Genomic DNA, 22585 nt, shown 5'->3' with positions numbered 1-22585 from the left:
CTTCACTGAACCGTGTTAGAGAGACAGGAAGAAACTGTGATAATCTGCAGTCTGCCGTCTCTTAGTGGTAAGAGTCAGAAAGTGCAACAACATCGAAATTAAAAGAAAAAATATTTTATTATCATTCAAAAGGTTTAACGCAGACTGTATGTTTTTATAATGCTATTAAATTACAACAATCTAATTTATAGGCTAATATCCATCACAAGAAATTCATAAAACTGCAACCTGTAATCTATTTTAAGCAAATAAAATATGAGAAATTAACAAATATTCCCCCAAAATATTATGAATAAACAGAATCATTTAATTAATAACTAATGTTAAATATAAAATGAGGTTTAATTCCATATCAAACCATTATTTGTATAAAACATGTAAAAAGAGGTACAGTGAGCAGGTTCGAGCCCCAGTAAGTTTCCATCCCTTCACTGGGAGCGACACGCTTCATGTGCATCATTATTTATTCACTCAGACGGCTCAGTAAAACATATATATATATATATATATATACTTATTTATTTAATCATGACATATATTATTTAAGTACAGTAATTACTACATAATTATTGCGTTTGGCCAATCAGCAATGTTCCGCTCCTCTTCGCTGACCAATCAGAGAGCAGACGCACTGACGGCTCGAGTCATTGGCGCTTTACCTACAGCTCACTGTCCAGAACCGGGACAGAACCAGCGGCGTGTGTTCATCTTAACTCGACTTTTCAAACGTACCGGATGGAGCTGGACCTGTGAGCACCTGCCTCGCGACAAAGCGGCGGTTGAAATCTCAGAGGCGTTACCGGCGGCTCCACGGAGCGGTCCCGTCATGGCCCACAGCGGCTCCGGGTCGCTGCTGTGCCGGCGGAACGCGCGGCTGGACTCGTTCCTGCAGCGGAAGCTGGAGCGGAGGGTGTACGAACGGATCCGGGCTTACGAGCCGTGCGTGGTGCTGTCCGAGTCCATCAACAAGGTGTACATGCACGTGGTGCTCAGCGACGAGTGCGTGTACCTCACCGAGTACTCGCCACGCACTCTCACGGCAGCCGTTAGCTTCAGGCGCGTGCGTTACATCGAGCTGGTGAGTTTGAACAGAAAAAGTGATTTAAAAAAGTATTTATTTTTGTTTCTACTGCATTAATCCCGCCCTAATTAACCGACACAAAATCCAAAAGCTGATTTTATTAAACGAAAAAACAAACAAAAAATCTGAACATGACCTGTTATAACCTGATTTTAATAAAGTAAGATACGATATTTTGAAAAAAAATTAGTATTTTGCCGATAGATATTTGTTATTATTGGAGAAAATAAGTGTAAATACTGTGAAGACCTAAGACGTCGGGTTTTTTCAATAAATGATAAAAAAATATATGTATTTTTAATATTGATATAAAATCAACAGAAAAACCTTCTACCATATTTATTGGATTTTCTATTAAATTGGCGTTTAAGGTAAGTTATTTTTAAGGTAAATAAAAGTAAACTTTTAAAAGAAACAGTACAGAGTTAAAGCACTCATTTCCAGTATTTTTATCTTAAATGATGACGTGACTGTTTTAATGTCTGTCATGGATATTGTTGTGCAGACCAAATATTTATCAATGAATCGAGAAAATAGGCATACTGTGAAGTGTTCATGTCTCGTTTGTTCAGTAAAGGCTCGAAAACTTTAATAGTTAAATCCTAACATTGCATTTGGAAGCTGTGTTGTAATGAGTCTACAGGATGTGTTCAGAAGGGATTTGTGTCAAAACTGCAACGTGTATCACATCAGGTGAAAGAGGACAAGACAAGGCCTACATTTTGAAGTGGCTGTAGAAGAAAATATCTGTATTTCTTTTACAAATATTCACCAGATCTCCAATGGTTGATTCTGCTCATCCAAGTGATTTCTTCAGTCGACTGAAGAAGTCACTTGGATGAGTGACGAAACGTTTCTCCCACTGAAAACGCTACATCCAGATGAACAGAATCAACCTTTGGAGATTAATTTACCTGGATGATTGAGAATGCATCAAGACGAAATAATCTCCAGACTGACATCACAGAGTGGATGTTGAGTCAAGGAAAATCTCAGTTATCTTTGAAACCTAAACTGTGAACAAACCAGAGAAGACAGCAAAACAAAGCCCAAAGGGTTGTGACCTGTTTGCACTTTGGTTGATATTCCTGCAGTGAAGTTCGGCTGAGAGCTAGGGCTGAAGAAGCATCACACACATTTAAATGGCTCTGGCCTTTCGTCTAGCTTTTTTCTGACCAGAGCCGTAAAGATGAGAATTTACAGTCAGACTTTAAATCTAAACTTGATATTGACGTTTAACTCTTCACGCTTAGGTTTAAAACCAAGCTCCAGATTTTTAAAGAACATTTAGAGATAAATATGGATGAAGTTTGCAGTTTATAATTAGGACCCCATAGATTTCTATTATTTTTGACTTGTGACATCTTTAAAGCTGAACCCAATGAGGTAATTAGTGGATCTTTAGAGCTAGTTCTATTAGCAGAATATGTTAAAGCTCAATTTTTTCTGTCTAATTTGACAGTAAACTGAATAAGTTTAGGTTTTTGGAGACTTAACTGACATAACCTTGAGTGACAGCCAAACCACGACTAAAGCACGTTAGATTACATGCATGTCACATGATGCGTTCACTGACTAACCGGCTTCTGCTGATTAATCCCTGTTAAACTCTTCAGATTACACACGAGTTAGTTCGATTTATAGGTTTCACTTCTCACTTTTACTGCTGATGGCGAGAACAAGAGCGTAACACCTGCTCTGGTTTGCATATTTCATGTCTGCTCATACTGAGCTGCACTGAGCCTCAGAGCACCTGAGTTGCAGGAAGCCTGGAAACCAATCACGGAGCAGGACTCAGGTATGATTAACAGCTGTCAGTAATGTTGGTATGTACTTATTGTTAGGGCTGCCCATGTGACCGTTTCAAGTACTTCATGTATATCAACCTGCCAAAGAGCAGCACAGACAAACCGTTAATGAGGAAGCTGTTATCCTCAGATTTTAATTAAACTTTAAAAGCTTAAAATAGTTCCAATGCCACATAATACAGAGCTGCAATACATGCAGCAAAAGTCACGCCGAGCCTCTAACTTCATCTCGTTATGTCAGAGGTTTAACTCGGCCCTAACAGAGTTAATCCCATCTGCATTAACTCTAAGATTACCACCTGATGACCTGTGCTGGCCTCTCCATGGCCTCAGCACCACCCTTTAGCCACTTTGTGGAGGATCTTCAGAGCACTGGGAGCTCATGGAAACTTACTGGGACTCGAACCTGCTCACTGTAACAAACAGAAATCAGGTCTTTTGTAACGCGATCTTTGGCAAACGCAAAATTAAAGCCGCTCAGAAGATGAGACGTGCTTTATTCAAGTTCCCGTGACAAAGCAGTCGCCAACATATTCAATGCAACATTGAAAAAGCAGTTAAATAAATTAGAGTCACTCAATAAGATAAAATCTGACAAAATACAATCCAGAAGTTTTTGATTTCTTTGTATTTTATAGATGTTTCTGCTGTTTTTTTAAGTGCTCTTTAGCAATACTTCTCCAGGCTTTCAAAGTAACTATGATCCAAGCATAAAAAAGGATCTTAACTCAGATGAACCAGTGTTGTCTCCACACATAACAGAATATTAGCAAAGAACCAGTTTACTATTTTATGACAACAGCAGTGTGTCATAAAAAACACAATCATTCTTTCTGTCATTAAGTTGCCAAAGATGACACAGTTTCACAGGCACAAAATAATATTTTTACAACAACAACATTATTCACAAAGATCTGTTAGCTGAAAACTTAGATTTAAAATCTATCTTTAGCAGATGATCAATATCCATGAAAAATATGAGAGGAGGACCTTCAGCTGATCAGCTGCTGATCACTGAAGCCTCATCAGAAAAGGTCTCAGTGGAAGAGCGGCTGTCAAGAAGCTGTTCTTAAGGAAGGGAAACAGAGAAAAGGTTGATTATTAAAATGACACAAGAACGACTGAAAATTGTTGAACCAGATCTGAGGGAGAGATGAGATGTTGTCAGGAGGGAAAAACACACAGTAGAGTGATATCAGTCATGGATCGGACCCCCCAGTGCCCGGACCTCAAGATTACTGAAGTAGTGTGGGATTATCCTACATCCTTTTATTACACACAGGATCAAAATCAGTCTACAGCAGATGATCAATATCCATGAAAGATGTGAGAATACCCACTATAAGTGCACAGTATATATGTTCAAAGGTTGTATATGGCACAAAATATAAACATTATCTTTATTTAATCTTGTTATTCTGTAAATATCCGATTTTATTTTAAGGGCTGAAACTCATGATAATGTATAGATTCATCTTTTTATTAATAGTTTGATTAATAGTTTCTACAAAACCAAAATTTGCTTGAAAAATAGTCAATCATTAGAATCGATGCGCTAATGTCAGTTTTCTGTCGACTCGTTTCTGCACCGCTTGGTTTTGTCTTATTTCTGATTCTGCTCCCTCATATTGTCACATTTTATAATCTTTACAGCATTGTCTTTTTTTACAGGTGAACGACATCCCAGATTTCCTCAGTGGGAAGCATCAGGAACGCTGCCAACACATACGGATCGTCTACGTCACCAAAAAACCTGCAGCGAAGCAACGCAATTGGTTAAAGAGAGCCAAGAAAGAGGGCCTTCCTCCTGCAGCCCCGTCCTCTCGCCGAAACAGCCACTGTCCTGAAATAACAAGCACATTACAAGGTAACTGAGACAGTTTATGTAATTTGATGATGCTACGCAATGATATCAGACTGAAGTTTATGCTTTTTGTAAGACGAGTCAGAGACATGTGGAATGGTCTCTTCAGAGATTTGATCCTTTGGAAAGACACCAGTGAGGTTTATGTGTCGTCTTGTTTCTTTATCTGTAACTCTAGCCATCCTGTGTTTCCATTTCCTCCACAGGATTTTCCACAGAGAGGTGAGTAAAACACAGACACACTTCAGAAGCATGTTTTATTTGAGGATACTCACACATAAAGGCTTTTAAGTCCTCCCTGCAAACACATTACGTAATGCCAGTGTTGAATTTGGTTATAATCATTTTAGAAGCTGCAGAGTGTGCAGGAGTGAGGCAGACAGTGAAAGTTTATGTGTGGGATACTTCAACACTGTAATGTGGTTGTCTGTTGTGAACTTGTTAACAGCTGAGCCACTTTACCTGAGTATGTAATGACCACCCCAGTGTCTCAGATAGCTCATGACTTATTTACTCCAGGGACTAGTTTACCTGCTGCTCATTAACATGCTCACAGAGTGACTCCAGTGTTGCTCCTCAATATCACACCTGCAGTGCTTCATCCACACACCAGGCAGCAGGTAACATCCACCTGGTACTGCTGGTCCATCATTTATCCTTTTTCAGCAGAATGTGCCCACTGATGATTGAAATGTAGAGATGTGTTTTCCAAACACGTTTTTATAAATTCCCACAGCAAGAGGACCTGCTGGTTCGCTGCTGGACAGTTTGCATTTTTACTTGGTTGCATGCGGGGCTCCGATCCTCCTTGAGTTCTTCTGTGAATGAGGCAGGAGATGGAGGGAGGAAGGAACAGATTTACTGTCATTGAACTGTTGCCTGGTAACGACGAAGCGCTGTAAAACAGACGCAAACAGCATAAAATGTAAAAGCTGTCTCACGCTAATGTTCCCTGCTGCTCAGCTGTGCTCACCCCCGGTAGGTCATTAAACGTACACACTTTTCTTTCACTGCCACTCCCAAACCTTAGACTGCTTGTAAAGTTGAACCTAAGGATGAGCTGACAGCGTGAAGTCTCAGGAGCACGACTATCATGACTGTGTGAATCTACCTGAGAGCTCTTTCTGTTTTTAAGCTGCAACATTTGTGCAGAAAAACAATAAAGAAGTTCTGAAAAGCAAAGCATATTTTAGAGGCTTATTTGGCTCTAGTGTGACGTTAATTTACTACATGAACCTTGTGTTGTGTTCAGGTAGACTTCAAACTAGCAACCGAGACCATTAGCTGATCAGGAAAGTGTTTTTAATTGTTTTGTGCAGCTGGAATACGACATGAAACTCACACAGTTGATGATGCAGACACTTCACAGAAACCTGATGTCTGCGCTGTTTCTTCTCTCCAGCAGCCAATGGAGGAAGGAGGAGCTCCCCCCAGTGTTAAAGCACACCCGCTCAGCCTCGTGCCCGAACCCAGAGACTCTCGGCCTCACGAGAGTCCCGCAGCCTCCCCCCTTTTACTCCCCCTTAGTCTTACCTGCCTCATCGCCATTGCTCTCAGAGAAAAGCCTGAAGACCCTCGAGAGTGGTCAGGTATAAACGTGCGGCTGTTCCGATGAAGATCTACTCAAATTCAATTTGAAGTAACTTAGACAAGGGTCACACGTCTCTGTAAATTTGGTCGAGCTCTGTTGTGTGTGCTGTTACAGTTACAAAGGAGGATCGGTTCGGTCCTGTCACGTCTGCTGAGACGAGGCTGCGTGGACAGCGAGGAGGAGTGGGAGGCGGAGCTCCACCTGTACGCCGTCTCAGAGAAGTCCAGACTTTACCTCCACCTGCAGAGCTTGTGGAACAGCTTCAGTATTGTGAGTGAAGACTGTCTATGAATAGTATTTAACACATTGACTGTTAGCTTTAGAAATGTTGTGGTTATTTATATGAAAGTGGAGCTTAAAGGTGCCCTGTGGATTTTTGGAGTAGATAAGTAAATGTCACAGTGTGCAGGTTATACAGAGCGTGTCCTGTGTAATGATATGGACTTTAAATGCAGTCACAGAAAACAGGGATTAACTTTTGTATGTAACAAAAGGCAAGCTGTTTGTTACATACACACAGACACAGAAAGGTAATGAGGGAAGTGGAGATAGCTGGGAGAACAAAACACAGCTCAGCTAAATCACAGAGGATGAGACAAAAGAAGCAAAACTGAAAGCAAACACAAGGAACAACTATCAAAATGAAGCAGGAAGTGAGGCACAACTGAAAGGGGGGCGAGAAAGATAAAAGGACAGAATGGGAGCACTAAAGGGAACTAATCACCCTAAAGTAGTCTGTAACTACACTGAGAACTAGTTTAGTTATAACGATAAAGAACTAATACCAAGAACCAGAAGATCAGAAAGGCTCATAAACACAAAGAAAATACAAAATAAGAAAAAACAGGAAGTATAAAATGAAAAAGTATAAAAGTATAAAACATGTGTCTGATGGTGTACTCGCTCAGATTTCTGAGGTGTGTGTGTGTGTGTGTGTTCAGAGGTCCACCCTTTTGTTAGATCCGCTCTACAGAAGGAGGAACTGCGTTTCATTGTCTGCTGCTGCCATCAGGTAATAAACTGTTCTGTGCAGACTGCAGACACACAACTTCCTGCTTGTCCAGTCAGAATAAAGGTCACAGGTCAGTTTGTTACTGTGGAAACAGAAATCATTCACTCATAGACTACACTGGACATAGCCACTGTGACGGCACCCACTGGTTTTGGACTCCACTCTACTGATTAGTGCTGTGGATACTCTCTGAGACTGAAGCCGAGGCGTCCTGGAGTAGCTGTAGATTACAGTATGGTAGCTCCCCACAAAGCTCCAGCTCAGTGACTGCAGTTAGCTGAGGTGAAGCCTATCAGACAGCTGGCAGCTACAGCCGCCTGCATCAGCCACGCATAATCATGCAGAAGTTCACATTCAGGAGAACTGCACCTCTTTTGCATCAGCTCCAGATGTTTCACTGCACATTTAATATTTGCAAACACGCACATTTGTTTAGTTTACATTTGAGTGGAGCTTAAATAATGAGACCATGAAATATTTTTAATGAACTGAAATATTATTTTATCTTGGCTGTGCTGAGCTGTAGCGCTCATATTCCAATATAAAGATTTATATAAAAACATTTCCAGAGATTTCGACCTGCTCTGAGAAACCTCATCTGAGCCCTGAAGGTTCATCACAGCGGACTGTGACGAGTTTAGGCTCATTTAAACTTGTTATTGCTAACAGGCTCAAACGTCGGTATTAATGTTGATGTTATATTTAAGCTGGGAGCGGACGGCTCACCTGTTTGGCCAGCTGAGCTCCGAGCTCCTGCAGGACGGGAGCAGCGTGGAGAGTATGTACCTGCTGCTGCAGGAGCTGAGGACCGCCGCGCACCGCAGCGTTACCCTGCGCCGGCTCTTCTGGAGGGTAAAGTTTATAAAACCTGCTCGGCACTGTGTGTTTGACGTACAGAACGTGCCTGTGAGTTGCAGTGAATGACTCATTTTCTGTTTTCCAGTCCAGTGAGGTGTGTACTTTCCTGCTCTGCACTCTGGAGGGATGTCTTCACGGCCGCCAGAGCCTCGGTGGACTCTACACAGCAGATCAGCTCCTGTAAGCCCCTTAGCAGGTGTTCATAGCTCCACAGAGGCGAGATTTCAGATTCATTAAGGTGTTTCTTTGACTGTATTCAGCGTGGCGATTACAGAGATGATGTGCATTATTTCACAGCTGTTTCCAGAAAGTGGGTTTTGTGAAAACTTCAGATTTTTGAAGCCTGAGATGAGGGAAACTGAGTTTTCTTTAAACAAGCTAACTTAAACTTAGTTTGCATTAACAGCATAACACACTGTGAACCTAACCTGCTCACTGGCAGGTTTCCTCTCTCTGCCTTCTCCTGTCGAGCCTGAAGCAGTTTCACCTCCTCATTCATAAAGTAGATAATAAAGAACATGTAAAGAGCTGAAGTTTACATTATAGTCCCATTAATGTTCGCACTTATCGGTACTGAGAACAGGTCCTGTTATTGTTGCGTGCGGTTATACCAACAACAGCAGTATTCACAGGATTCAGTTTGTTCAGGAACAAATCCAGAGTGAGTGGATGAAGACCGCAATATTACCTAAAACACTGAAAAAATCTGCGACTGTGATAATATTTATAGTAACAATATAATAACTAACTGCAGGTCATATCTTCCTTGCTATGTGTTGCTATGACGATGATGATGAGCATGTGACTGAAGCTCTGCTGTTTGTGTTTCAGACTGAGCTCTCTGATTGTTGACACGCTCGCCATCATGTTCAGAGAGACGGAGGTCGAAGCTGCCAGACTCAGCCTGCTCTCTGCCAAAAAGTAAACAGAACACAGTGTATGTTTGTTCCTTTCATTAAACAGTCCTCATTTCAGGTATGTTGAAATATCTGTTGGCAGCTCCTGTAAAGGCCTAAAAGGAGCTTAGATTGGAATAAAGAGATTTTCTATGTATCTACAAGTGAGGGATCCACATCTAAGGAAGTCAATACACTAACTGACACAGTGATGATACACAATGACACAGAGGACTACAGAACTACTCGAAGGGTTTAGGATCAAAATGAAATGAATACTGGACACATTAAGTTAAATGGGAAGAGAACACTGGCATATCACACGAGGCTGAAGTTCAGGGTTGAGTTCATAACATCCACTAAAGAAGTGGCGAGTAAACATCAGTTGTTTTTTTTAATCATATATCAGGAGTAAATCGTCCGAGTCATTGGAGGCAGTGCAGAAACCAAAGTACCTGAGGAAAAGTTAAAATGCCGAGATATGAGATTCCCCGTACTGCTGAAGTTTAGGATTTCTGCCTTTTTGAAGAGGATGTGGTTACAAAAGAAGACTGGTGTCTTTGTGAAATATTATAAAAGAAAAATTCTTGTAAAAACTGGTATAAATCTGAATCATACAGGCTTGAACGATAGATGGATAATGATGCCAGTGTGATGGCAAAAACTGAATTCAGTCTGAGCTCCAGAGGAGTCTTTACTTATTTTTTTTTCTGTATTAAAATGAGAGAAATGTACACAGATTCATGGCTTATAGACTGATGTGTCTCCAGTGTGTTTGTGAGGTTTATCTATTAACAATAGTAAATAAAAAGTGAGAAAATAATAAATGTGATTATTCTCAGGGAGATTTTCTATCATTTCTTTGGTTGCAGCTGGAGCTGCTTTCCTTTGTTGTAGTCTGGTGAAACCCAGAGAAGAGTTATAAAGCTCATTTCCAGATGTTAGCACACCTTCCCTTTTCTGCATTAACTGTTGTTTCCCTGCAGAGGTGCTCTGGCCTCCCGAATGCTGCTTGCCTTAATATGTGACCCTCAGCCACAAACTCACAGCGGAGGATTTCTGACGTACTCAGAGGTGAGCTGCTCTCTGCTCACATCAAGTGTCTTTCATGTGCCTTCGATGCATTAAACCTTGTGCCTCTTACAGCTTCAGGCCTTACTCCCTGAGTATCTGGACACCGCCGCCTCTCTGCTCTTTGAACTGCTGCTCGTAGGCCACGTGGTGAGTTTGATAAAGCGTACAACGGGGGCGCTTCTCAGCTGTGAGTAAAATGTGTTTATGCAACACCTCAGGCTCTCCTGGGAATTACAAAAACTAAACAACTGTAACACTGATGAAGCACTAATGAATTAATACACGTCAGGTATTAAGCAGAATATTATTAATCAGAAGATTAAAGAACGGCTACTGAAGCTGATGGTCAGTAATCAATAAATACACACAACACAGAACGCTATTGCAGGTACAATGTATTTAAACAAAACCAAGGAAAAATAACAAGGAAAGAAAAGGAAAAACTTAAATAATTACTCCTGGTGCAGTGGTGCCCGGTTTAAGGTGCACAAAGACAACTAAACAGTCTTGTACCTTAGATCAAGCAATACAGTTTCTAAAGTTCAATAATATTCCCCATAAATAACACACCACCAATTCAAAAACACTGGTCCACACTGATGAGAGAAAGTCCATGATTTTTATCTGGGTGTCCATGAGAAATGTCCAAGCGCTATTGTCCATAAACGGGGGAAATGATGTGTTAAGAATCCTGCTCCCTGCCCTTTGTTGGCTCGCCATCCTTTTTAAACCAGAAAAGGGTCACCTGGCCTGCATTAAATAAACAGGGCCAATAAGAAATCACAAGAATAATATGAAAGTGTCAGCCAGTTTAGCTTAATACATTAAGTTATTCTTATTCTTGTGTACACAGTAGACTTATCTAAAAAGTTCAACTGCTATATACAGATTGCATAGCTTTAAAACATTTGTTATTTGCTATGATATGGTCTAAGAAAGCTCTGAATATCCACATAACAAGAAACAAACACAGTTTTTGTTCAACTCTTCGTGTTTCAGACCAGCAGGTGTGTCTCTGCTGAAAACTTCCTGTCTGTCGGTTGGATCCTCAGAGTCCTGCAGCCTCATCCCCACCTGGTAAAGGTCTCATCAGATTTAACTGTGATTTCTGTCAGAATGATAAGAATTACTCAAACGCTGACCCTCTCCGTCCCCGCAGCTCTCCTTCATTGGTTACCAGGTCCAGCAGGTGGTGTTGGTTCTGACGGGCCTGCAAGTGTCGGTCCCCAGTCCCGTTCAGTCCGTCCTGCTGTTCCAGCGCCTCAACCTCCTGCTGGCCTGTCTGCAGTACAACAGCCAGCTGGCTCAGCACCTGCGCTCGCATTTCAGAGAGGAGTTCAGGTATGCTCAAGACAGCCACAACAGTCACTAAGTACATACGTGCTCACGTTAACTTCTTATTATAAAGAAGAAATGTGTAAATGCTCCAAAGTCTGACAGCTCAGATCTGTTTTGGTCCTGCAGATACTCTGTGATGCCGTCGGGCTCTGAAGTGAAGCTGCCACCTCACTATCCTATCAGCCGACCCACTCTGAGACTTGTCGAGCACATTCGAACTCTTATGCTGCTCAGGTGACTGAACACCAGCGTGCTCCTAGCCTTCACTTTACACAAAGGCATCCTCAGGGAAGGAAGCAGGATTTGGAGTCCTCGGGATGCTCGGCTTAAAGTTTCTGGATTATTATATATCACAGACATCTTACTGTTAGACAGAGAGATGGAGATATATGCTTGGCCTGTAAAGACTGTTCAAATGATGTGCACTCCTAATAACCTGAAGCGGTTCTCTGACAGTCCATCAAGTGGTGCGGCTTCGTAGCTTAGCAAAGTCGGACTGAAACATTAGACAGATTTTCGAGCGCCATGTACCACATAAAATTGTTTCGAGGTCAGTAAATACAACCAGAATTAATAAATAAGGCGCACAGGATTATAAGGGACACTGTCGATTTTCAGATTTTAAGTGTGCCGTATTTTCCAAAAAACACGGTAATAACGACGGCCCGCTAGCATGCTCTACCAAAAATAGTGCTTTGTTGTGCATCTGACAGACGAAAGCTAAACCAGTTCCACACCACTGAAGTTGCAGCATTTTTACAAACCAATTCTGGTTCATCCGTTTCATTCAACAATCCGCTTTCGCCCTCCTCATTTTCCGTTGCCGCCATGCTTTTCCCGCCATGTGCGTATGAAAACAAAGGCACTGCGCATGCGCGTTTACCCATATTCTATCGCGATATTTCATTTTCTTATCGTTGCCCAACATTATACCGGTGTTACCATGAACGGTATGATATGCATAGGATCTTTTCCTTCCATATGCATGACTGTAATAATTGCATCCAGCCATGATTTTGGCGTCTCTTGAGTTTAGTGTAGAGTTATATACTTTGCATAATATGGGGGGTTATTTATTGTTTTTAAATTTAGCATTGACTCTTTTATTTTATTTCAGCTTCTGTGATAGGTACTACTAATTTAGTTTATTCCATCATTGATATTTTAGCCAATTTAAGGGGTTTAAGGAACTCAATTTTTTTTGTTTCCGAGGTTTTTGTGCTTCCTCCTTTACAACTGTCTGTAATATTTTACATAAGTATTGAATATTTCTTTAGTTTGAGTTTCATTTCTTGATTTCTGATCTTAGGAACTGTGCTTTTCTGAGCTGAAAGGCCAATAACAGTTTTTATTAATATCTGAGACCCTCTTCTGCCTTGTATGGTAGTAGCTCATCTAATTGTTGTCTAGCTTCTTTTAGCTTTTTAAATGTATATTGTTGATGTTCTCTCTCTAGTCTTTTTACTTTGTCTTTAAATTGTCATTTGATCTTATATTCATTTTCATAACAACTGGGCTATGGTCAGAAACAATGATTGATTCAATTGTCATCTGTTTTATCCTATACATGTAGATTTTTGACATGAAAAGTCTATTGTTGGGAAATCAGTTTTACCCAGGTTCTTTTTCATTCTTCGAGCATCCAGAGATGCACTGGACTCAGTAGTTATTTCACAAAACCTTTATTCATCTTCATTTAAGCATGCATTCTTCTAGAAGGGAAGACTTGCCAGGCCGGTGTCCCTCTGCAAAATCTTTACTCCTTTGTTATTTACTGCCAGCTTTATAGAAGTGACCCCATCATAACACCCCCACGGTGTGCTGCAAACTCTTTGTCTGTGTGCACGAGCACGTGAGTGCCTGTGTGTGCGCGTACCCGTATGTCTATGTGAGTGCCCGTGAGTGAGTGTATGTGCGTACCTGTGTGTATGTGTGAGTGCACGTGAGTGTGCGTGTGGATGTGTGTGCGTAACAGTTAAAACACTATAAGATAAGATAAGATAAGATAAGATAAGCTTTATTAGTCCCACACGTGGGAAATTTGTTTTGTCACAGCAGGAAGTGGACAGTGTATGTGCGTATATCTCTATGTACGTGCCTTCCTGAGGGTCATAAAAGTCCATCTCCCTTCCAAATCAAAGTTATTTAGTTACAAACTTTGAGACTCCCACCCAGTCATGCCCTGAGGAATTTCCACTCAACATTAACCTCTCCTTATCTCACTTTCACAGTTCAAACTGGGGGAGGGTCTCCTAGAAATCTACTCCTAAGTTTATGACACACTCAGGCCTTTATTACATCGAGGGCAGTGTCAGTGTCTCTACAATAATTCTACATTCTAACACATTTCTAAACTCTAAAATAGGTACGCATATCTTCACTATCCTTGTGTATCTTCCATGTATTTGGGACACGAATGTAAAATTTCTGTTGTTAGGATGAAAATGACACCAGACATCCACCAGTTCCAGTTCAGTCATCATGCCTAGTAGGTCATTTTGGACTGAGGTTTTATTATTACCAGTAATATGTCTAGTTTAGTCTTCAGAGTACAAATTAAAATTTCCTCCCCTGAGTATAATTCCTCCTCCTTTATCTGCCACAAAAGGTGCAATCCCTTTTAAAAAGTGCAGTCTTCATTTTGGGCATACACATTTAAAAATCTTTTCTCTTGATTGGGTTAATGATTCTGCTTACATTATAATTTACAAAATGTAAATAAGTCATAATCTCTGTACAATAATATATGCTTCCCTTATTTAAACAATAAACATATTTAACTATCTAACAATGTGTTGACAGCTCCGTGCCCCTCTTTCTCTGCAGTGCATTTTGACTTCGAGCTCCTTCAGCAGCCTCTGTTAGTGTTGCAAAGGTCTTCTCTGTGGTATCCAATTTAATTTTCACTTCTGCCAGGTACAGACATTTCGCCTGCACTTTCTTTTTATTTTAGTTGTTTTATGATTTCGTGAACCTTAGCTCTTTTCTACATTGGGAGTGTAGTCTTGATTGAAGAAGATCCGTTTATCTTGGAAGAAGACCTGTCTCTGGCTCCATGCTTGCTCTATAATCTTATCTTTTATTGCTGCATTGAGGAACGTCACTATCATTCTTGAAGTAGCTGTTTCACAAACCTGACCGTATCCTTTCCTTCACTTCCTTTTGAGATCCATACATCTCAATCTGTTTTGGAGATCCTTGCACTTTGCTGAGAGATCCATATCGCGGTGAATCAAGTATTGCAAACCGCTTTCGTGTCACATGACTTTGAGCCATACTGACACTTTTCTTTTTATGTGTCTGGTTGGCTTGAGTTGCTAGCATTGGTGTTTAAGCTAGCTGGACTCTATGGTCTCTGTTTATCTTCTCTTCTTTTCCAGGTATCTTTAAGAGTTCTTTCTCTCACGGCTTTATGTATTTTGTTGTTTTCTTTATTTAACTGCCTATTACGTACAATAGCTACTTGTTTTCTCGTTGTCTGGCGGGCAACCATGGCTTCAACTGAGGTTAATTAGTCAAACAATTACATTAAGACAATAATACACTGTCTTAAATAGAATAAAATTACTGAAAATATCAGTGAAAGTATGTATGTAGTGTATATAATAATATTTCTTAGCATTGAAAGTACTGTGTATGGATGAAAGGTGTTTTTAGGGTCTTAAAGCAACAGTTTAGACTAATGATATGGGGGGAAAACACGTACTCACTATGAGCTTACATAATCAAGCAAGGTTCATAATAAGAAATATGGTTATAAAATTATTATGGCTTCATGCCTGCATTTAAACAACAACACACTTTGAGCTTTTTTGACACAGAATCCTAGTGTTAACAAATACCTGCGTACGTGTGGACATAGCCTGACTCATCTAAGTAAAGCAGTTGCAGAATGAAACCATGGTCAGTATATCACACCAGTGATTCGACATCATGTGACTCTCACAGTTTTGCTTTAACACTCGGGCTATGGTACAAGTGAAGCTGCAGAAAACTCAAGATCTTCCTCCAGGAGTCTTCCTGAGCATCTGAATGAGCTTTAGTGTGTCCTCCCCACAGTAATATCACTGAAAAACACACAGTTACAGAGCTAACTAATAAAGCACAAAGCAGAAGATTTTAGCAACCTGGTGTGTAAACATATTTTTAAGGGACCTCAAAATTCAAACCCTTGATTTTCAGGTGTACCTAATACAGGGAGTGCAGAACTATTAGGCAAATGAGTATTTTGTCCACATCATCCTCTTCATGCATGTTGTCTTACTCCAAGCTGTATAGGCTCGAAAGCCTACTACCAATTAAGCATATTAGGTGATGTGCATCTCTGTAATGAGAAGGGGTGTGGTCTAATGACATCAACACCCTATATCAGGTGTGCATAATTATTAGGCAACGTCCTTTCCTTTGGCAAAATGGGTCAAAAGAAGGACTTGACAGGCTCTGAAAAGTCAAAAATAGTGAGATATCTTGCAGAGGGATGCAGCAGTCTCAAAACTGCAAAGCTTCTGAAGCGTGATCATTGAACAATCAAGCGTTTCATTCAAAATAGTCAGCAGGGTCGCAAGAAGCGTGTGGAAAAACCAAGGCGCAAAATAACTGCCCATGAACTGAGAAAAGTCAAGCGTGCAGCTGCCAAGATGCCACTTGCCACCAGTTTGGCCATATTTCAGAGCTGCAACATCACTGGAGTGCCCAAAAGCACAAGGTGTGCAATACTCAGAGACATGGCCAAGGTAAGAAAGGCTGAAAGACGACCACCACTGAACAAGACACACAAGCTGAAACGTCAAGACTGGGCCAAGAAATATCTCAAGACTGGTTTTTCTAAGATTTTATGGACTGATGAAATGAGAGTGAGTCTTGATGGGCCAGATGGATGGGCCCGTGGCTGGATTGGTAAAGGGCAGAGAGCTCCAGTCCGACTCAGACGCCAGCAAGGTGGAGGTGGAGTACTGGTTTGGGCTGGTATCATCAAAGATGAGCTTGTGGGGCCTTTTCGGGTTGAGGATGGAGTCAAGCTCAACTCCCAGTCCTACTGCCAGTTTCTGGAAGACACCTTCTTCAAGCAGTGGTACAGGAAGAAGTCTGCATCCTTCAAGAAAAACATGATTTTCATGCAGGACAATGCTCCATCACACGTGTCCAAGTACTCCACAGCGTGGCTGGCAAGAAAGGGTATAAAAGAAGAAAAACTAATGACATGGCCACCTTGTTCACCTGATCTGAACCCCATTGAGAACCTGTGGTCCATCATCAAATGTGAGATTTACAAGGAGGGAAAACAGTACACCTCTCTGAACAGTGTCTGGGAGGCTGTGGTTGCTGCTGCACGCAATGTTGATGGTGAACAGATCAAAACACTGACAGAATCCATGGATGGCAGGCTTTTGAGTGTCCTTGCAAAGAAAGGTGGCTATATTGGTCACTGACTTGTTTTTGAATGTCAGAAATGTATATTTGTGAATGTGGAGATGTTATATTGGTTTCACTGGTAAAAATAAATAATTGAAATGGGTATATATTTGTTTTTTGTTAAGTTGCCTAATAATTATGCACAGTAATAGTCACCTGCACACACAGATATCCCCCTAAAATAGCTAAAACTAAAAACTACTTCCAAAAACATTCAGCTTTGATATTAATGAGTTTTTTGGGTTCATTGAGAACATGGTTGTTGTTCAATAATAAAATTATTCCTCAAAAATACAACTTGCCTAATAATTCTGCACTCCCTGTATAGTGGTTACAACCAGAAATTCTTCCTGGAAGTCAGGTTGAAGTGTGTGTGAGTATGTGAGAGAGAGAAAGAAACTGACCCTTCTTTTTACTGTTTAGTATGATAAACTTCGTAGCTCTAAAATGAGGAGAGAATGGCGGCTCAATCAGGTGTCCAGCACCCGGATACGCTAATCTGCTCAGCAGGTGTTCCTTTCCACCTTCACGCAACAACCTGGCCACCTGTGGGTCAGAGGTCAACTTTAATTTTATGCTGACATCATCATTTAACAAAGTTCATATTCTGAAATTTTTATTGTTTTTGGAGTGTGAATACATCTTTTAAACCAATGCTCTTAGAACAGGGGTCTCAAACTTAAATGAGCTGTGGTCCATTGCTGGCACTGTCATCTCATTGGAGGGCCACTTTGGTGTTCAAGTAGAAAACAAACTTAAAAAAAAAAAAACAAAAACAAGAAACCACGCACAAATTCTGCTATAATTTTGTTTGTATTTAACAAAATAAAAATGCGGAAATAAGTGTACGCATTAGTTTTGGACTACTAGTGAAAATAGTTTTCTTTACAAATAACTCTCTCACTGAACTAACACAGCCAGTCCCTCAACATGTTTGGGCTCTCTGCTCATATTGCCTTTATATTAAATAATGTTTTGCTTTTTAAAGAACCTTTTTTAATATTGCTTTCAACAAAAAACAAATTCTCCCTAACAAAAAAAAAAAGTAACTTCAAAGGCCAAATTGCATTATATTTCTTCATGTCAATATACGGCCTGCAAGCAGGGATGACGTGGGCCATAAGTGGACACCAGGCCACGGGTTTGAGACCCGTGTCTTAGAGCATCACTAACCTCCTCCGCTGTCTCCACTGTAGGCCAGTTCTGATCGTCACAGCCATTAACCAGCAGCATCGGGCAGTTAATTCTCCCCACCTGTCAACAAAGCAGATTTAAAAATCCCACAGGAACTAAGAGGTCCAACTCAGGTTTGGAGAGGTCATTAGGTCTACTGGTAGTATAATGCAGTATAATACAGCACTCACTTCCACGTTGTTTGAGGGGTCAGCGATAAGATCCAGACCAAAACTTCTCCAGCTCATATAGTTGTTCTCATCGAAATGTGCCTTGTGAAAATGCCTATGATACATATTAGTAACAATAATTTGTATTATCATTAAATTTTCATGACAAACAGTCAACAGTACGTACTTGCTTAGTATTTTAAACCCGGCCTTCAGGGTGGTCCCAGGTGGGTGATAGTGATTGCTGCTGATGCAAACAATGCAGCGAGGCTGGAACACAATGATAAATCAAAACATTTGATGTTGCACATTGAATTAAAAGACCCAAAGACCAGCTTCCAACTTAGTTTTCAACAAAACATGGAATGTTTAAACCTCCTGGAATTGCCATTTTGACCATCTGCATTGAAGGTCTCTTTTATGTGCTTATTTTTGTCATACTGAAAAATGTAAATGTACATCTTTTTTTCTCAATTGCACAAAGTTGGCAGAACCCATATAGACACATTAATGGAAAATACTAAGCTGCACTTCAACCAAAAACCTTTCCACTCTTTTCCAACTGGGAACACAGCTGTGAACGGTCCCAGTGCAAGCTGGAGGTCATCAGGTGATGAAGCCAGAAGAACCACGTCACCTGCAAAAACCAGATGTGATCCTGACACCACTAAAAGGGAGTATGCCTGCCACTTGGTTCCACCTAGAATTTCTGTCCCATAAATTGAGACCAGAATTTGTGATAAAAGGCAGACCTGACTGACTTCAGGTCAAACTCTGAGTGAGTCCAACTTATTGTTGGAAAAAAAAAAACACCAAGCTCTCATTACAGTTGGGCAAGGACTGAACAGCCTGCAACAATCAGACAGAGATCCCAACCTCCTCAGGACATCCCAGGGCATATCCTCTCTAAGTCTACGAAACATGCAGACTGGTTGCGCAAACTCCCACAGACCCTCAAATGTCTTTAAGAGGATAAAGAGCTGGTCCACCCCAGGTTGACCTCTCCACGAGCTGTGAGCGAGTCGTCCCCCTCATTATCCGCCTCTGTTTTCTCTAAAGAAGGCGAGTAGGTGTGATTGAGATGACTGTTGAAATACTCCTTCGACTCCCGGACTGGGTCTCATGCATACTGTACACAGTGTGAGTACAGCATTGCTTCCCCTACTTGAGACACCTGATGGTTTTCTGGAACTGCTTCAAGACCAGTTGAAAGTTTTCCTCCATGGCTTCTAGGGCTGCACTCTGCTTGGCCTGCCAGCACTTGTCAGCTGCAGCAAGAGTTCTGGAAGATATCCAAGCTCGATAGCACTCTGTGGTGGTGCGTGGTCTGTGGTCCATGCGGATGGATGTAAAAATAAAGATGGCTCAAAACACGGATCTGTGGTCCTGTCGTGCCTTAACCCCACCACACTGGTGCCGAAACCCAGGATGCGGCATGACAGGCCCACAACAGAGCCAGGGAAGGGAGGAGCTGTCCCATATGATCGCTGGCACGGCGGCTATCCAGCGGGAGCAGGCGGTGGAGGTGTGTCACCAGCAGGAAGAGCTGTGGGAACAGACCGAGCGCCACCTGAAAAGATGCCCCTGGGCACCACCTTGCGCGGAGCGGTGGAGCAGTGGAGCAGCTGCTCCAGCCAGAGACGATGGAGGAGCTGCGCGGGGAGACGGAGGTCCCCGTGTTAGGGGGACCTGCACGACCTGGGGCCGAGAGCGAGACACGGGCTGATGCCGGTCCAGCCGGCAGTGAGCAGGTGCTCACGGCTGTGCCTGCACGGTCATGCCAGTTCGCCAGGTGGCCGACCGCCGGGCCAGCGTTGCCGCTATAAGTGTGGCCGGCCTCCGGACCAGCATTGCCATCACCGCAGGAGACTTGGGCGGCCTCAGCAAAAGACACTGCCCTGTCGTTGGGTTGAGGCCGGTGGGGCGGGGGAAGTAGGTAGGTTCAGCTGGATGGCTCCCTGGCCTCAGTTGAGCGATGGGGTGTGTGGTGGGGCGTGGTCTGTGGTGCCTTGTGGACGCACCTGCAGATCACGCCTGCGGTGTTAAATCACGGAGAAGCAGGATTGAGAGGGTTGTTGTGGTGGTGGGACAAATGTAAAAATAAACATGGCTCAAAACACGGATCTGTGGTCCCGTCATGCCTTAATTCCACCACATACTCGTTCTCCAGCTCAATGGATTCCTTCCTCTCTGGTGTAAATCTGGTTCTGAGGAAACCACTATGACTGGTGCCAATGATTTTATGGGCAAAACTCTGTACAAATATCTTGGCAGTGACAATAAATGGAACATGGTCCACTCAGACTCTCTCAGACTCTGTATCCCCAGCCTCCCTCTGGATGTTGTTTAAGTTCTATCAGAGGTAGAAATTCAAGATCTTGAAGACTAGGGCCTTAGCTACATGCTTGCAACACACATTCAATATACAGGGAGCGCAGAATTATTAGGCAAGTTGTATTTTTGAGGAATAATTTTATTATTGAACAACAACCATGTTCTCAATGAACCCAAAAAACTCATTAATATCAAAGCTGAATGTTTTTGGAAGTAGTTTTTAGTTTTAGTTATTTTAGGGGGATATCTGTGTGTGCAGGTGACTATTACTGTGCATAATTATTAGGCAACTCAACAAAAAACAAATATATACCCATTTCAATTATTTATTTTTACCAGTGAAACCAATATAACATCTCCACATTCACAAATATACATTTCTGACATTCAAAAACAAGTCAGCGACCAATATAGCCACCTTTCTTTGCAAGGACACTCAAAAGCCTGCCATCCATGGATTCTGTCAGTGTTTTGATCTGTTCACCATCAACATTGCGTGCAGCAGCAACCACAGCCTCCCAGACACTGTTCAGAGAGGTGTACTGTTTTCCCTCCTTGTAAATCTCACATTTGATGATGGACCACAGGTTCTCAATGGGGTTCAGATCAGGTGAACAAGGTGGCCATGTCATTAGTTTTTCTTCTTTTATACCCTTTCTTGCCAGCCACGCTGTGGAGTACTTGGACACGTGTGATGGAGCATTGTCCTGCATGAAAATCATGTTTTTCTTGAAGGATGCAGACTTCTTCCTGGACCACTGCTTGAAGAAGGTGTCTTCCAGAAACTGGCAGTAGGACTGGGAGTTGAGCTTGACTCCATCCTCAACCCGAAAAGGCCCCACAAGCTCATTTTTGATGATACCAGCCCAAACCAGTACTCCACCTCCACCTTGCTGGCGTCTGAGTCGGACTGGAGCTCTCTGCCCTTTACCAATCCAGCCACGGGCCCATCCATCTGGCCCATCAAGACTCACTCTCATTTCATCAGTCCATAAAACCTTAGAAAAACCAGTCTTGAGATATTTCTTGGCCCAGTCTTGACGTTTCAGCTTGTGTGTCTTGTTCAGTGGTGGTCGTCTTTCAGCCTTTCTTACCTTGGCCATGTCTCTGAGTATTGCACACCTTGTGCTTTTGGGCACTCCAGTGATGTTGCAGCTCTGAAATATGGCCAAACTGGTGGCAAGTGGCATCTTGGCAGCTGCACGCTTGACTTTTCTCAGTTCATGGGCAGTTATTTTGCGCCTTGGTTTTTCCACACGCTTCTTGCGACCCTGCTGACTATTTTGAACGAAACGCTTGATTGTTCGATGATCACGCTTCAGAAGCTTTGCAATTTTGAGACTGCTGCATCCCTCTGCAAGATATCTCACTATTTTTGACTTTTCAGAGCCTGTCAAGTCCTTCTTTTGACCCATTTTGCCAAAGGAAAGGACGTTGCCTAATAATTATGCACACCTGATATAGGGTGTTGATGTCATTAGACCACACCCCTTCTCATTACAGAGATGCACATCACTTAATATGCTTAATTGGTAGTAGGCTTTCGAGCCTATACAGCTTGGAGTAAGACAACATGCATGAAGAGGATGATGTGGACAAAATACTCATTTGCCTAATAATTCTGCACTCCCTGTATGTTTGGGCAGGCCAGGTCCATCAAGCATCGTCACTTTACACCTCATCTGCCCACATAAGTGCCAAATTCACCCAGTAGGACAATGGAGTGCCAAGATGGAGCACATTCCAGCACCTTATCCACCAGTCTAAGAAAAATTGTTATTAGGTGCAAACAGCAGTCAGGACCCACTAAACCGAGTAGAAAATAGTATACCCACACCTGCATGCTGCCTCTCACCAAGGGCAACTCCATAGTGAAAGAGTCGAGACCCTCTTCAGGATGCTAAAGACGGTCTCATTTCTGACTTTTCTGGTGGTTAAGAAGTTCAGGCTCCTTTCCTAACAGAGAAGCCACAT

The 22585-nt window shown here is 42.0% G+C and overlaps 2 protein-coding genes across 9 annotated transcripts in view; one reads left to right on the top strand and one right to left on the bottom strand.

Moving 5' to 3' along the window:
* The first annotated feature begins 681 nt into the window (after positions 1 to 681).
* On the top strand, positions 682 to 13055 carry c17h12orf56 (chromosome 17 C12orf56 homolog). Its single transcript, XM_080292036.1, has 14 exons — positions 682 to 1078; positions 4561 to 4756; positions 4960 to 4975; positions 6156 to 6342; positions 6459 to 6614; positions 7286 to 7356; positions 8064 to 8208; positions 8300 to 8394; positions 9046 to 9135; positions 10097 to 10184; positions 10257 to 10331; positions 11184 to 11261; positions 11344 to 11525; positions 11649 to 13055. The coding sequence occupies exons 1-14, from the start codon at positions 827 to 829 to the stop codon at positions 11758 to 11760; spliced, it is 1743 nt and encodes a 580-aa protein (XP_080148162.1). The 5' UTR covers positions 682 to 826; the 3' UTR covers positions 11761 to 13055.
* The window catches only part of LOC113008636 (peroxisomal succinyl-coenzyme A thioesterase-like), a 24261-nt gene continuing 12238 nt past the window's right edge, over positions 10563 to 22585 (bottom strand). For 4 of the 8 annotated variants that reach the window (XM_026146191.2, XM_026146190.2, XM_026146188.2 and 1 more), the window contains exons 7-10: positions 18299 to 18547; positions 18108 to 18188; positions 17339 to 17480; positions 10563 to 15589 (exon numbers count right to left, since the gene is read on the bottom strand). In XM_026146191.2, coding sequence (XP_026001976.1) covers positions 15465 to 15589; positions 17339 to 17480; positions 18108 to 18188; positions 18299 to 18547 — 597 coding nt within the window. In that variant the 3' untranslated portion in view covers positions 10563 to 15464. The remainder of the gene's footprint in view (positions 15590 to 17338; positions 17481 to 18107; positions 18189 to 18298; positions 18548 to 22585) is intronic. The other 4 variants (XM_080292042.1, XM_026146192.2, XM_026146193.2 and 1 more) reach the window with 2 other exon arrangements.

The sequence above is a fragment of the Astatotilapia calliptera genome, chromosome 17 (assembly GCF_964374335.1).
Source record: "Astatotilapia calliptera chromosome 17, fAstCal68.1, whole genome shotgun sequence".
NCBI lineage: Eukaryota > Metazoa > Chordata > Actinopteri > Cichliformes > Cichlidae > Astatotilapia > Astatotilapia calliptera.
Note: the sequence above shows the minus strand (reverse complement) of the source record. Positions and strands in the feature narration are given on the sequence as shown.

What these genes read in the sequence shown, in the direction of transcription:
- c17h12orf56 (XM_080292036.1), top strand. Translation starts at nt 827, where the DNA reads ATGGCCCACAGCGGCTCCGGGTCGCTGCTGTGCCGGCGGAACGCGCGG. An exon ending in GCGTGCGTTACATCGAGCTG is followed by an intron (nt 1,079 to 4,560) that starts GTGAGTTTGAAC and finishes CTTTTTTTACAG; the next exon opens with GTGAACGACATCCCAGATTT. An exon ending in TGCGCCGGCTCTTCTGGAGG is followed by an intron (nt 8,209 to 8,299) that starts GTAAAGTTTATA and finishes TCTGTTTTCCAG; the next exon opens with TCCAGTGAGGTGTGTACTTT.